General features: G+C 42.1%; 1 protein-coding gene across 1 annotated transcript in view; it reads left to right on the plus strand.

The window, feature by feature from the left end:
- The window catches only part of LOC141012539 (semaphorin-7A), a 48,286-nt gene continuing 31,807 nt past the window's right edge, over window positions 1–16,479 (plus strand). Inside the window, exons 1-3 of the mRNA XM_073486045.1 lie at window positions 1–79; window positions 11,250–11,389; window positions 14,043–14,105. Of these exons, the coding sequence (XP_073342146.1) occupies window positions 1–79; window positions 11,250–11,389; window positions 14,043–14,105 (282 nt within the window). The remainder of the gene's footprint in view (window positions 80–11,249; window positions 11,390–14,042; window positions 14,106–16,479) is intronic.

Genomic DNA, 16,479 nt, shown 5'->3' on the forward strand with positions numbered 1-16,479 from the left:
ATGAATTCTTTCATCCTGCTGTCGCTCCTCGCCACGGTTATCGCCGGAAAGTCACCTCGGCTGAAATTTGTCGTGCACGGTAGGAAGCGCTCTGCTTTTTTCCTGGATGTTTGTCAAGTCATTCAGCCAATTATTTGTTTTTCTCATCTGTGTTATGTGTTAATGAATAGATGAAGTGATGGGGTGAATGAGTAGATGGAGTGGAGAGTTAAGTCGCGGAGGTGATGGAGCCAGTTATTTTCCAGCGCTTCTCATCAGTCACCAGTGTTCTTGTCCTTTTTTTTGCGTGAGCTGCACAAATATAAACCAATAAAAGCCACACTGAGGCTTCTACCTCTGGATTAATCTCTTAAAACACCGCCCCCCCCCCCCCCCAACCCCCACACCCCCTCACCGACAGAGTAGTAAATTACGCGCTCCGCCGTTCAGGCCCCGCACACATGTCCCCTCAGACTACAACAAGATGAGCATCTGGAGGAATTATATTGTGTTATCTGAATGTTAACAAGAGATCGTGTGCAGAATACCAGTTGAGTGTTTTCTTGCTCATTTCCCGTCCGTTAGATTCCCAGGTTGGGTCGTTTTGGCACAAAAAAGGCACATTTGAATAATTTGGATCAGATTTGTGCAACTTGTGGCTTTTTCTTGTTTTTTTTTCTCCTGCACAACTCGTGTGTCTGATTTATCTCCTCTTATATATATATAAAAAAAATGCACCACCGCTGGCTGTTTGTCAGTTTGGGGGCTCTAACTGTGCAGATCCTCACCTCTAGGCGCACGGAGCGGAATTAAACCATCCCAGAAGCGCTCCACAAACAACCTCTGCTCTGCCTTGTGGTGTGGGAGGGGAACATGGCGCCAATTCGCCCCTAAACGCACCGTGAGGCTGTAGCCTTTAAACACCCAGCCTGCCACCGCCGTGAAGCATCACTGTGAAATATGACTCTTGTGGAGGTTTTGTCACTGTAGCCTCCACCGCGTCCTTGCGGAGCTGCAATGCGGGACACGGCTGCTGCTCCACACTGCAGCAGAGGAGTCCGGCTCCTGGGCTGCTGATGGAGCAGCAGCCGCCATAAAATACAGAGGTTACATGTCCAAATGCACAGACATGAGAGGGGAGGAAGGGAGGAAGGGAGGAAGGGAGGGGGACGGCGATGAATGGAAAATTCCAAGCCGGCTCCCTAGTTATCTATTCCACTCACGCGTTTTTACACCTCACACAGTCCTCTAATGTATTCAGCAATCAGCGGAGATGGGGGCTGTGTGTCAAGTTATCTGTATCTGTATCCCTCCCCCTCCTCTCCTCTCCTCTCCCCTCCCCTCCCCTCCCCTCCCCTCCCCTCGCGCGGATGAGCACAGTACAAAACGCACAAGATGACGGCCCGGACGTGCATGTCATATCAATCAAATCCGTTGTTATGCAATTGCAGGGTGAGCTTTAAATGCCTGTCGTATTAGGCACACACACACACACACACACACACACAGAGTGTACAGGTAACAAACTGTCAGATGAAATCCATCAGAGGCTCAGTTGGAGCCTGAAGGAGCGGGCTCTGTTCCAGCACCACGGACAGCGCCGAAGGTCCTCAGACGGTAAAATGTCCTCGCTTAACGGGCTGTTGCCAAATGAGGCGGGTTCAGGTACCTTCAAAGAACCGTTTGCTGGTCGATGGCCACAGCTTGTTTTAGGATCCAGGTGAAAATGTGTTTTATTTCAAGGGGTTAGGAGAGGACACGCTTGTCAGAGATGCTGTAGGGATTAGGGAGTGCGTTACACTGCATTGCACTGCACTGCACAGAGGGAACAAGACATGAAAGGTTGTAAGTGCACACAGACATAATAAATGCTGCCTTCATGAAGGTTACACTTTTCACTTTACGTTGAAGCTGTTTCAGAGAGTTTAGGAAAGACGTGATGTTACACCTACTCCAAATCACATCTGCAGTGTTATTTATCAGATTGTTCTGGTCTGAGTTGCAGAGTTTTGGAGATGTCAGCTGTAGAGACGTTGGATGCCTTCCCTCCAACTCCAAACCTCATTTAGCTCAGTTTCATGTAGGAACTATTTTCTTTCCACCGAACTACACCCACAAACCGTGTAATTTTAACGTCATGTGACATACTGCAGTCCCAAAAGACTTTTTCTCATAAGCTTACATTGTGACATTGTCAGTGGATCCATTTTTTTGAGCCGAAATGACTAATTTCACTGTCATAATTTGATCCACTCCATCCAATAAAATGTTGAAAAAAGAGCTTCAAGATTAAATCATTTTATCCCCATCCAAGTTAGCCAGGCGCTAAACCAGATGTTAGCCGACTCGGTCAATGGAACGCTCTATGAGCCACGCAAACACAGAAGATCCAGGTATTTTTATACCCCAGAAGTCCAGGGCTCTTAGATTAGCTTAGCTTGCCTCATGTCCATGAGTAGATGCACGCCTCGTTCTGCTCACAACAAGGTCTGTGGATTATCTTGAGCAACCGGGTCGTGATTCCTGGAAACAGACATTACTGTTGAGTTTTTCAAATTCAAATGTTTTTGGCGCTTTGAGCACCAAAAGCTGAGCGTCATCAAGTTCCAGTTTATTGGAAAGAAGGCTCGACGGCTCGACGGCTGATATCTCCCAAAACTCGGCAACTCACACTGATCTAGATGGATACATAGCGCCACTAGTCAGAAGAAAAATGTGTGAATTTGGAGTGAAATATGCCTCAGGATTTATTGCAGTAGTTTTAGCCAGGTGTGCTTCAACTGGAAGCTGAGTGCAGGCCGACATTGGGTTGTTTTGGTACTGATACATAGTAATGGCTCCGATGCAGCCTTAAATACTGGTTCGGGTAAGTCTCTGTAACGATCTGATACCAAGTAATTTGCCCCGAAACCGTAAGATGTAAGCTAGTGCAGCATGGTGTGTTTAGATTATCCTGGAGTCTGAACCGAGGAAAAAGTTCTTCAACCTGCTGCCTGATTCTGATAGAAACAAAGTGACGGTGAGACTGAACCCAAACTGAAAGCTGCAGGCCAGTTAAAAAAAAAAATGAGGCTGAGCTGAAAGACGCTTAAAAACTGAGTAGCACTACGGGGAAGTGCAGATAATTCTGTGAGAGATCAGAATCAACCTCTTTCACAAAACACAGATATTTGAGGCAATTACAACACGAACAATATCGCTAGTAACAAACAATAGTCATTTATAATTCATTTATACATCAGTGTGTGCAAGATTGTGTATAAACGTTGGTCAAAGTGGGTATTTCTTGTGCTTCTCCTCACTTGTAAAGGACTGCATTGGGATTAGGATTTGGCTGGGGTAGCAGAGTGAGAGAAAAATGAAAGTCTGCCCTACTTTACTGTACGTTATGTGTACACACATCCTTTTCACACCTCCCTTTGAATATGTCTGCTTGAGAGTGGTAAGCATAACAAAAAGCAGAGTGAGAGGCAAAGCAGGACAAACACAAAAGACAGAAAATATATATCAGAAGTCAAGGGAGAGAAAGAGGAGGGACATCAAGACAGAGGGTGAGTGAAGGACTGTAAGAGAGACAACAGCACATCTCAAGGCTAATTTGACGTCTGCAGCAGCGTCCAGAACATCATAACATTTTGCCAAAGTTCAACCGTCGTTTGTGTCGACCTTTTCTCTGAGCTGAAGGCCCGAGCACCTCAATACGAAAACCCTATTGAACCATGCGCCCAATAGATTTTCTTGTCGAGTTGATAATGGAAGACCTTGAGGTCCACATCCACAAAACGACTGTGCATTGAAAGATTCTATGTAAATGAAGTAGCAGCAGTTACAGGATCTGCTGGTGCTCAACAGAAAAGCCTCAAAAGTGTCTCGACTTTAAAAACATGTTTGACTTTGCCTTCGCTGTTTTCTTATTCAATATCCTGAATGCTTTATTCATGTACAAATGCGAAAATATCTGTGATTTGTGCTTTTGCTCTTATTGCAATTTGGAATTTGTTTCTTTAAAACTCACTAATTCAAGGATTAGCTGCTCCTCAGGGGGGTGAGGGGAACTCTACAGCCCTCCAGTTTAATGAGGCCTTTTTTGGAAAACAAGCTAAAAAAACAAAAAACAAAAAACAAGGCTGTTTTTCTTGGTTTCTGAAAAGCTGACCTTTTTGAAAATTCAAGGATTTCATTCGACAGCAACGATTGAAGGTCTGAGGAAAAGGGAAAAAAAGAAACACATGCTCACACATAGAGAGCGCAGAGCAAGAAAGAAGTTAGGAATTCAAATTGAATTTCAGAAGGTGACATTTCAGTTGTATCTGTGTGAACCTTTAGAAATAGTGCAGATATGGAGACATGTTAAAATAAGTGTACACTCTCTGCCTCCTGTCTGCTTTTGGTTGTTGAAAGGGGTGGGAAGTTATCTGGCTTGTGGTACTTTAAAAGGAGGTTGTAAAATGTGTTATATTAGGCTGCTGACTAGGTTTATATTAGGTTCATCTGATATCGCTGTGTTGGTGTTTCTGGAAAATCATAAATAATGTTGTTCCAGGACCATCATTTGAATTTACAAGAAAGCAACACGTTCTTACTCCCAACTCGTCCAATATGACAGCTTGGTCAGTGGCCTCAAGCTTCAAACTGTGATGCTCTACCTACCCCTCTGGTACATGAAGGTTTCCAACAATACGTAACATGCAATTGAATAAAGCTTGATGAGAAATAGTTCACATATTATGACTTTTGGACTTAAAATGTGTAATATGTGCGAATTAACCACCTGTAGGGGGCAGCATAGTTCTGTTAGCTGGTGAACTCAATTAATGGTGTAGCGGTTGTATTAGCTAACTGGACTGGGAGCTTGGCGTTGTTTGTTCTGGAGGCACAATGTCACTAGGGGCTAGCTGGTTAACATGCTAACTTCAATAGATGTCCCTGCAACACAACACATAGATGTCTTTGAGATGACACCAAAATGGTTGTTTCTTCCAATTCTGTTGATAATTTTTGAATGTTTTAGACTAAAATACCTACAGATTGACAGTATTAATTAAAGGTGCAAACAGGCATGGTTTGGTTAGGTTGAGACACCAAATGTACTTAGTTAGGTTTAGAAAAAGATCATACTTTTTGTTGAAATAACTACGTTCAGTCACACAACTTACATAAAGTTGCGTAAGCACATCACTCATGCAAGTTATGTCATATATGTAAACTTATTTACATATTTACATGAACTTGCTTATATAGCAAATCACTCTTGAGTCTTGTGCACACACAGGACACAAACTACCCCAGTTCCCCCTTTTCTCTGACTTTTCTCACTCCTTATACCACTAGAGGGTTAACTACAGTGTCAAACTTTGAAGTGTAGGGTCACTGACCAGGCTGTATTTGATGCATTGGGAGTGTGAACGGGCTGGAAAGGCAGCAAAATCCACATTTGGTACAGGCCATGGAAGACTCTCACCCAGGAGACGGGGGCTCATATCTCAAGTGGAGCATATTGTTACACTGTTCACTTTTTACCGTTACACTTATTCACTTATTATGTCCCCTTTTTTTTTTTCTGTAGCAGTTTGGTTACGTTCAGGCAATGAAAGTAGATGGTTAGGTTTAGAAAAAGATGCTCTGGATTTAAATCGACCCTTTCACAATGTTAGAAAGGATACCTTCTCCCGTTTGCATGTTTGTACAGTCTTTTTCCTGAGTCTCAAAGCTGCTACAATACAAAAATGTGGTTGCTCAGTTGCAGTGATGGTCCTGGAGTACGGTGCGGTCTGGGATACATTCTCTGTCCAAACGTAACAAGTGTCCGCACTGTGTTGACACCGTCACATCCAGGCAGTAAATACTACTTATGTGACCAAACCAACCCGGACATCATCCAGCCCAGCTCGAGTTTGGGTCGGGTATCCATAAACATTAATTATGATGTTCCAGGAACAACACCAGCACAGCGATAACAGCTTGTGTGTTACATTCACAACAAACAGTGTTCGCATTTATTGTGTTTGTGCTTTGAGGCCTGACAAACTGCCTGAATGCATTTTCTTCCTCATAAAACATTTGCAAAGATGATTAAAAAAAATAATTAAACCTGCGTTGTTTCCATCCATGTTTACTTCCAACAACAGCAATTTTCTCCTCACCTTCCTGTAAATCAGTGGAATAGAGTGAATCCATTGGTGGGGATTTGTATCACGTCACCCATGTGTTTGTTTGGGGGCATGTGTGTCATCATGAGCGTGCACAGGAACAAATTAAATGGGGACTCATCCATGAAAACATTGCTCGCTCAAGTACTAAAAATCCTTTAACATGAACTGACCTCTGTTACACTGTATGATACCGTCAACAGAAATAGCATCATGGTTTAAAACTGGAAATGTAATTAGGATGTAAACCGGAAAGTTGAGGAGAAATTAAATTATTGCAGCTCCACGGTAACTTTTGTGTCACGAGGCAACCAGCTCGGCTGTCTGTCAAACATGTGAAATCAAATTAAAAAAGGGATAAAAGATATTATGACATTCTTAGCAAACCATTTGATTGGCTGCCATTTTAGGGTGATTAGTGTCAGTCAAAACATCATAAAAAAATTAATTAGAATTAGACTTGTTTTACTCAGTTTGAGTCCATGAAGTCTTTACAGCTTTGTCAACTCTTGATGGGGTTATTTACCATAGTAAAGTTACTTTTATGTAAGATCTTGACATAAGTAGCTGCTGGTAGGGTGGAAAATGAATGAATACACTATTTTCTATTCAGCGACTGATTTTGACCTTCTTTGAGCTTGCCGTAGGTCTGTCTAACAGAAGATTAACCTTTTCTCTGTTGTTGCAGCCAGACAGAATTAAAAGAGGCACACTTTGAAGCTCTGCTTGTTAACTTCTAAAGGAAATATTTATGCCGATCTGTCGGTTTGCTTTCTCAGCTAAAAGGGTGTTCCTCTCGAGATCGTCAGACAGGGAAATTAACATACATTTTCCTACCTAAGCCATCACCCACATTGGCCTTTCTTGTGCCTTCCTCCCTTGCTTGTGAAGTACAAGCTTCATCAATTAGACTCCCGCCAATCAGAGAGGCCACAGTTTCCATAGAAACTTAGCTGGTTGGCTAGCAACCTGTAACAGTGATCACCAGCACTTCATCCTGGCTTTGCTGTCAGACTGGATGTCTTTTTTATTTCAGGGATGAGAAGAAAATCATTACAAATGCCATGAAACCATGACCGTGTAATCGCCTTTTGTCATTATTAATATATCCCTTTTTATATTGAAACATCAAAAGCAAAATGCATCATCAGTTTGGAATTAAATTCGGATTTTATTTTCTACCAATGATGTGTTTTGTTGAAAATGAAAGAGAAAATACAACAAGCAGTTCTTTTCTTCTTTTCTTCCTCTTTTTAAATGTCCAGGTCCTATTTATAATATTTTCTGCTACTCAGATTTCATGCAGTATTTTTTATTTTTTTTCATCTTTTGTCAAAGGCCTAAAACACGTAGTTGGTTGGTTTGATACAAAAGCTTTTAAGCTCTTCAGAGTGTAATTCTCTGAAATATCTGTTGACCAAATGAATGGAGAAATGTACTTCTGGTGCAGAATAAAAGACTAGCTGGCATACAGAACTCATAGGACATCTTTCACATGCCATATTCGGTGACGTCTGTAACGGTTGTAGTAAGGAACAGGTGGACCCAAAAGTGACGCCAAACAGGTAGTGACTTGAAAGGTTGAATTTATTGATCACAAGAAATATATCGCTGGTAGGATGAGACGTGAGATCGATCGCAGGCCGAGGGCTCCCTGGGTGGTGCAGGTGGAGACTCTCGGGGTGGCTGGCTCAGGCAGTTGAGGTTTGTGAGGGGTGGCGAGTGGTTGAGGAGCTGGTCCTCAGGTATGGTCCAGTCACACTGGAAGAGGAGGAGTGAACACAAGAAAGGCTTTCTAAATACATAAACTCAAGAGATACTGAGAGCAATCAAGTACTGCTGGAGCTGGCAAAAATAATCTGGCACCATGCAGAGGGGAGGTCTGGGTATAAGTGCAGGTGCTGCAGGTTTGTGGACCGGCACAGCTCCGACCAGCAACAAAGCCACACCCAGCCTCACCAAGCACCTCTGAAACAAAAAGCACCACAAACAGGCCACGACAAAGTCCAAATCATAACGACGTCACATTTTATATAAATAACTCAAAATCAGAAATGACAGTTTGCTTCAGGGTATTATACAAACATTGCATATGACATTCTCTGTCCTTGGACCCTCAATTTGGGTAAGGAAGAGCTCCCAGAAAAACACTATTATAAGGAAAAATAATGGAAAAAACCTCAGGAGGAGCCATCAAACAGAGGATACAAATCACAGTGATGTGGATCCAGGAGGCCACTGAGCAGCCTCAGGTGTCGCCATATGGGACCTGAGCCACACAACATCTCCACCATGGAGACCTGGAGGAGAACAGGCCACACAGAGAAAGATAGATGGAAAGAAAAGAAGATGAGAGAGGAAGAGAAACTCACACAGCTTGGATGATTGTGGGAACAGAAACAAAAACAGGGTTAGAGAAATGCAGCCGTTATGAGAATGTTAAAGTTGAATCCTTTTGGCAGGCCAAAGGACTATGTTTAGAAATTCATTAAGACTGAGACCGATCCATTCAAAGGATACTGGAAACAGAAATGAGGGCTGAGCTGATCACATAAAAAAGCACTAACTGAAAGTTAAAGCAAAGAAATTTTTGGATTCAAAGGCCTTGACAGAGTCAGATAGTCTGATATCAGCAGGGAGATTATTCCAGAGGAAAGAGGCTCAATAGGAGAAAGCTCCAGCCTGCTGACTTTCTTTGTAACTCCGGGGACAGCAGGAACTCTGTATTCTGAGAGCGTAATGCACAAAATGGGATGAAGGTTTAATTAGGCCAGCCAGCACCTCAAAGTCTGACCTGACATTAATAGAGCCAATGAGGTGCAGCTAAGATTAGTGTAATATGTTCAAATTGTCTGGTTTTTAGGTTTGAGTCTAGCTGCAGCATTCTGAACAGTTTCAACTTCTCATACCAGCATGAGGCTGACTGGACAACAAAACATGACAGAAGAAGAAAGCCTGGAGGCGTGAATTGAGATCTGTGCGTTGCATTTAAACCATGTTATATAAGCAAAAAAGGCAATATTAGTGATTTCGGGAACACTTCGTTTGAAGGTGCATCAGACATGACATGACACCTACATGAAGTAGTCTCTACGAATGTTTATGATTGTTTCAGATGTCTTTGTTATGACAACTTCATATTTGTCATAATCATGTCAAAGTAGGCCTGATTATCAAACTTAACATTATGTTAAAATGTAATGTTTTAACATGTTCTCACTCTCAACTCGTCAAATACGGCAGCTCTGTCAGTGGTCTTAAGCTTCAAACGATGACGCTTTACCTCTTTGGCGTCAGTTTTGAATATGAAGGGCTTTGCAGTCCAGTAAGCAATAATATGTATAAATGCTATCCTTTCAGAATAATGGAAACTGTTCACATTTGCCATATCCTGACATTTGGACCATTAACAACGTTGTCAAATGGTAGTCTGGTTAGGTTTAGGCACAACAACTGTTTGGTTAGGTTTAAGAAAAGATCGGATTTTGGGTAAAAATAACTACGTCTAGTCTTGTAACTTACATTCCCTAAATTACGTGATGTGAGTGACTTCACGTATACACATCTGTTATGTAAGTGTGTCACTCTTGTAACGTAAGCTACGCCATTTACGTTGCTTAACTAAGGTAACATAACTTAAAAACATATCACTCTTGATTCTTGGTCATGGAACGATCGTCCTTTGTATGATCCATCCATCTACCCCAACCGACCCCAACTTGGATTATCCTTGCTCTTTATACTACTGCACCATAGGGGCGCTTCAAGAAGTGACAGTTCACATATTGTGGCATATGCTCTTTTGACAGTTACTAACGTTATCAAAGAGTCAACGGTCCAACTTGGTAAGGTTTAGGTTCAAAAACTAGGTTAGGTTTAGGAAAGTATTATAATTGTGGCTAAAATATCTGTTACATAACATAAATTCTGTCATTTACATACATTTACATACGTAACATTAAATAAAACAAATAACTCTTGGTCACAAACGGATCGCAAACCCTGGTCTCAAGGGGGAAAAGTCCAGTGTATGGCCCATCCAACCACCCCTCGACTCAGACTGAAGTGTTCCTGTGATTTCTTCAGTGTGCTGATTAAGGAATAGGGTCAACAATTCTTGGAAATTAAACTCTGGTTAAGTCACAGTCACTCTTGATAATTGTGTGATTTCTCACACTGATGTCAATCAACATTTCAGTTTTATCAGATTTCAGGAGATGGAAATAATGTGACATCTAGTTTATTTCACAATAGTCTTAAATAGCAGCAGTGATCTTAATCTATTTTTAAACACAGTTGCAGTGTAGTTAAGTGTGAGCATCACTGGATGGGTGAATCACAAATGCCAAAATGACGTTTGAGCCTTCTGGAGGTGTCCGGAGTGTAATTCAACCAAGCATCTGTGATGGTATTTGCCCACATGATTACTTCAGTGATATTTATGCTTCCACCAGTGCCCTTTATCTCTAACACCCACCCTGCACAGGCTCCCTGTTTTAATCTAAAACCACAAAGGCCAGAGACGTCAGATCAGATGTTTTGGTAAATCAAACCAGCTCGTTGCAAGGAGTCCTCGAGCTGGCTCCTATATTGACAGCAGATTAAAGGTGGATTAAAATCCAGAGGTTTGGCTCTTTGCCATCACGGCTCCTGGACTCTAAATTGACCTGCCTGAGGAGCTTAGGGCGGCTAAATCTGGATCATCTTTTTAAATAACTTCCTGAAACTCAATTTTGCTTCCATGCATCGACCTTTTTGTTATTGCGTTTGACCTCTAACATATGGATTTTTATTACAGTACCTTGTAGCTTTGATTGCTTTTGAACTGTGATTGTAAAAATACTGTATATATTCTTCTTTCTTCTTCTACTTCTCACTCTCAGGTACTTACTTAGTAGTCAAGCTAATTAGTCAGAGTACTGTTTTGCTAGTTAAATGTGAAATGGTTTCTGTCTTCAGAGTTCAGTTCATTTACATTAATTAAAATTGTATTACCTAGGGGCACATTTTCATTGCACCAACAAAAACATACATTTTAACAATTAAATCAACAACAATGCACTCTAACAAGGCTCTCGACTGCCAGCTCGTCTCACTAATATATTTTGTTATGACCCACAGAGCCCTCCAGGTTCCACTTCAACAAACCTGAGAACTACATCAGTATGTACCACCAGGAGGGGAGCGACACGCTGTACGTGGGCGGCCAGGCGATGGTCTACGTGCTGATGTTCACTAACAGAGGGGTTCGCGAGTGGCAGGTACACTTTACCATTAGCTGATTTTGCTGATGTGCCCACAGATACTCTAAAGGGATGTTTTGGGGGGTTTTAATCTCTCAGCGGCAGGCTTTTGTTACGGGGAGCTGCTCTGCTGACGTGTACAGAGGAGTTATGAAAGACCGCCAAGCTTTTAAGTCAGTCCACTTCAAAAGCCACTTTGGCAACCGACCACTGCTCGGATATGCTGTTCGCACATCAGACATGAAGCGGGACCTAAAGGTTAAAGAGACACACTTGTAACTGGAGTCTAAGAAGAACATGCACACCCGAGGAACACCTACAAATGTTTGTTGTTAATTAGTGAGGTGTTAGCTGTATTTTTTAACTTTGGAGAGAGCTCCTCGAGCTATTTCCCTCTGCTTCCAGTCTTTATGCTAAGCTAAAGTAGACATAACATCATTTAATTTTCAGCAATAAAGTCAAGAAGCAAATTTTCCAAATTTTGAAGTATTCCTTTAAATAAATGTTATTAAAGTGGCTGTTGAACTGTTAAAGTCTCTTTTTTTGCAGTAAATAGCAACTCACCCCTTTTCCCCTGACATCCTGTGATTAACAAGAGCACAGTAAGCAGATTGAGTTTGCCTGTTTCAAATAAGTGTAGTTTTTTCTTTTTAAAGTTACCATGACACAAAACTAAACGTATTACTTTGAAAATATACAGTTTATTCCTCCCCGACACTGTCTGCCAGACTCTGCCGGACAACAACAAACACAGCTGCCCTCTTCCTGTGAGGGCAGCGCTGCGAGCCAGAGGAGGCAGCGAGAGAGATGAGACGGCTGGCCTGCCGCTGACCCAGTTCAGCAGCTGAGGGTCGAGGAAGTCGGGCTGTGCATACATTAATGAAGCTACACCTATCTCTCCCTGTGAGGAAAGGAAACATAATTGACTCAGTTAATAATGTCAACATAGGCTCCAGATTACACAGTGTGTGGGCTGCAGTGTCAGCACCGACTCGCCTGACAAATTGAAGAGACAGTAAGCTCGATGTTTCATCCAAATATGACTATGCCCTATTTTTCACAATGATTGCAGGCTGAGTGTTGGGTTTCCCTCCCGTGGAGACAAAAAGACAGGTAGAAAAAGACAAGGAATAGTGATGTGTTTGGCATTTAGGGACTATTTTGATGTTTGATGGCGTGTTTTTCTTACTCACACAGTTAAGTGGTGACTTGTCAGGTTGAGTCATTTCCAGTGCAGGCGCAGGAGCATAAGGCCTCATTCAGACCAAATCAGGCGTTGCAGGGATTAGCCGCAGTGTTTTGTGGCTGTGTGGGAGGGTCACTTAATGGCTCGTTTGTGTGATGTAATGTTGAGAACTTTAACCCCCCGCCAATGGAGAAGGTGGTGGTAATGCACCTCAAATCAGTGTTGCCAACCACAACTGAACAACCAAGGAGAAGCTGCTATGTGGCTCTGCTTCTAGCATGCTGGTTGTGTGCTGCTGGAGGTTTTTCCAAGGCAATCTCTAGACTGAAGGTTATGAGATCTCTCACAACATCATGTCAACCTGACAAGGATAATACCAATGTATTATGGTCCTTTTCTCTATAAGCATAAAACAATTGCTGCTAGTTTGCTGAAGTCTTGGCAGCTAACTAGCTAGCTATCGTTACATTGTTATTGCTAATTTGTGCATGCCAGTCCCGTATTTTGACGCATTTCAATGTTAAATTCCCCACTTTGATGGCATATGAAACCAGCAGCCAAAATCTTTGTCCTTGGTACCGCTCCTCCACTATGCAGACTGGAAGGATAGGAACACAGGTTGCTAATATGAGCCTACAAAGCACCGCTAGTAGCTAGGTAATGAAGCGGTGTAGTTTTTTTATTTGATGGCATTGTGATAATACCAGGATTGCCACAATAACGCAAGAGAAATCACCACAGCTGAAGACGGCACGTTGAAAACTTCCTGTCACGTCTGTTTACATAAGCGGCATCAATGACGACTGATGACATATGAGGGTCTTGAAGGGTTGTCTGATTTAATTCAGGGAGATTTCCACCTCTGTTGTACCTCTGTTCTGAGGTGCATGGGGCACTTGAAAACAAGGGGTAGGGGTAAAAAATTGGAAATGGGATTGAGCCAAAAAGAGCTACCATAAACATCATCAACCCCACGCAAGGAAATATTAGAGGCGTCTTTTCTGAGGTTTAACATTGCAGTGGGAGACATTTATTAATAAAGGGTCAGTACACTCAGTTATCTACGTTGAAAAGGAGAAATAATGAAGGACACAACACTCAGCAGCATCCTCATGAGGATAAATTCACTCTGCCTGTCTTTATACCGCTCTTTATATTCCTCTCTCCACCTACGTGTACTCTGTGCAACAAGTTCATGGCCATACTTGGTTGATGAAAGGAATTCTGGGAAATGTATTGCATAGGAGGCAGGCTGAGATAGCAAAGGCATAGAAGAGGGTATATGGCCCATTTAATGACTAAATGAGTCCTTGGGTGCAGTGAACATCACAGAATGGTTTCAGCTAACAAAGCGGATGTTTGCTGTGTGGATTGTGTTTTAGCTGCAGCAGCAGCAGCAGCAGCAGCAGCGGGGTCACTGTTTTCATGCTCAAACAGGGGAGAGTAAAAGAAATTGGCACAAACTAACAGTTCTTCCTCCCACAGATCCCAGCGGCATCCGATCAGACTGCAATTGACACCTGCAAGGCCAAGGATGCACCACTGGAGGTAGAGGTTCATCCTCACTGACTACTACCTCTTCATCAGTGTGTAATCATGGACATCATCCTGCTTCTCATCGCTATCATCATCTTTATCATCATCATCTTCACTTGCACTGCAGTAGGGGTACTTTTGATTCTGTTATTTGAATTAGGTTAACACGAACGATTTAGGAAGGAAGACGGAGGGCAAAATAACACAGTCAAATTTGCATAAAGGCACATAAATGCTAATTTATACAGATGAGTTAAAATTACACAGGAGACAGCTTCACCTCAAAACAAATAAACCGAACGGTGCACAGATGAGTGAGCTGTTGACAAGTGCAGTGACTAATTCCATGAGATCCCATCGAGAGACTGAGGGAATACTGCAAGTTAAATATGAAATTTCAAACTGAAACGAGTCTAAGAACGCGGAAAAGCTTCAACTTTTCATTACGAACGCTCCGAGGCAAATGAATAATCTTAAGAAGCACAGGATACAGTGCTACCTAATGTGCTGCTTGTCACAGAAAATAAAGAAGTCCTAATGACAAAGAAGGGCTTTAAATACCAAAACCATTTTTATCGTTTTTTTACATGAATGAATAATTCCCACATCCATTTTGACACAGTTTTATAATTACAGGAAATTACCAAGATCGTTGAAGCTAATTTTCCATTTTTACTCAGGGTCAAATTCTGCATTTACTCGATAGCAATAATTACCTCTCTGCTTAGCTTATAGCCACAAGATTTTGTCAGCTCATGTCTACAAGAGATCGTTTCTGGATAATATGTACAGAACCAAATGTGGAGAATATCAGCAGTGGGTTGTAGCTGGGGGGTGATTTCGCCATAGCTGACTGGCCAGAGTAGATATAATGGGACGCCCACTGGCCCAGAAAGACTTTCTTCTGAAAATATATATATCCATTTCTCTGAACATCACAGCCCAGCCAAGATGACTCTTTTAGTTGTCAGAACTTGAGCAATTTGGTAAAATGCTATGTTGAAAATCTTGGAGGTTCATATCACTTTATCATTTTTATGTCACTGATGTCTGAGAAGCCAGTAGAAGTCAGCCACATCATCAGCTGGAGGTCCGTTATGCTGATGTTCTGCAGGCCACTATTCTCAAACTGTTGGACAAGCTCCTTCTCCTGGTACGCAGAGGAATCCCACAAATCATTTTTGAAAATGAAATTAAGTTAATAATATCAAACTGCAGAATACAAAAATACAAGGAAGTTTTGCAGTAAAGTATTTTATTTTTAGCCTGCTACGTAGTAAAGTTCATGCAGGTCACAAGTAAATACGTCATCCATGATTACTGGAGTTACGAAACTAATCGCAAACTTTTATGGCAAGTTAGAAAGTGGGAGTAAAATGAAAGGTTGAAAAATACTACAAACATGGCTCCAAACGGTAAACTAGAGGAAGTGACGAGTGAACCGAGCACAAGTACTCGTGGCTACTTAAGCTGAATAGAGTAGGTCTACCTTACTGTATTTTACATTGACCGTAATAGTAGTATTTGGAGAGGCTTATGTTTTTTTAAGTGGTACATGGTGTAAAAAGTTTGCGAAACACTGATCTACAGGCTCAGAAGCTGCAAGTTTGAGGAAGCCCCCAAGATTTCAGCATCATGTGCTTGGTGAGCAACTTTTATTGGCATGAATGGCGCATCATCTTAGAGTACAGTCACCAGTTCTCTTTAAAAGAAATTATAGGGTGTTGGGGATAGCATTAATACCTCATGATGACTTGCTTTAAAATAATTCAGTTGAAGATCCAGTCGATCATGGCCCGAGTCCGAGTGCTGACAGCAGAAAAGATACAAACAGCTGCTCAAAGCTCTCCTGTCTCCAGTCCAGCAGCGTCTGCCAGGCCAATAAAATGCAGTCGGGTTTAACAAAGGAGTGTTCTTCCTGTTTTAGCACATGTAATGTGTAATAGGCTTGCCGCAGGAGTCGGTGTTACACGGTGTTCGAGCATACACTGATTACATTACTTGCCCACCACCTCCGTTTTTTTGCTTTTTTTTAATATCAATACTTATTTGGATGATGATGCACGCTGCAATTAGAATATGAAAGTGTCTGCTCTGTACGGCAGCAGAGAGTAGCAGCAGTCAGATTTCTCTAGTGACGTGAAGAGAGTAAGGAGAGCTGACAACAAGATGATGGCAGAGGATTTGTCGTCAGAAGGAAAAAGAAAAAGTGCTGAATTTATTCTTATTATATCTCAGATTTAAACCCAATGCTGACAGGTAACCTGATGAGGGGAAATGAGTTGGTGCGCAGTCTGTCGCCTGCAGCTCTTCATCAAACTGCTCACTGTGGCTTCTCCTTGATCCATATTTCACACTAATCCCCTGTCAGCAAACTCCAAAAAAT

Source organism: Pagrus major, chromosome 17 (assembly GCF_040436345.1).
Source record: "Pagrus major chromosome 17, Pma_NU_1.0".
NCBI lineage: Eukaryota > Metazoa > Chordata > Actinopteri > Spariformes > Sparidae > Pagrus > Pagrus major.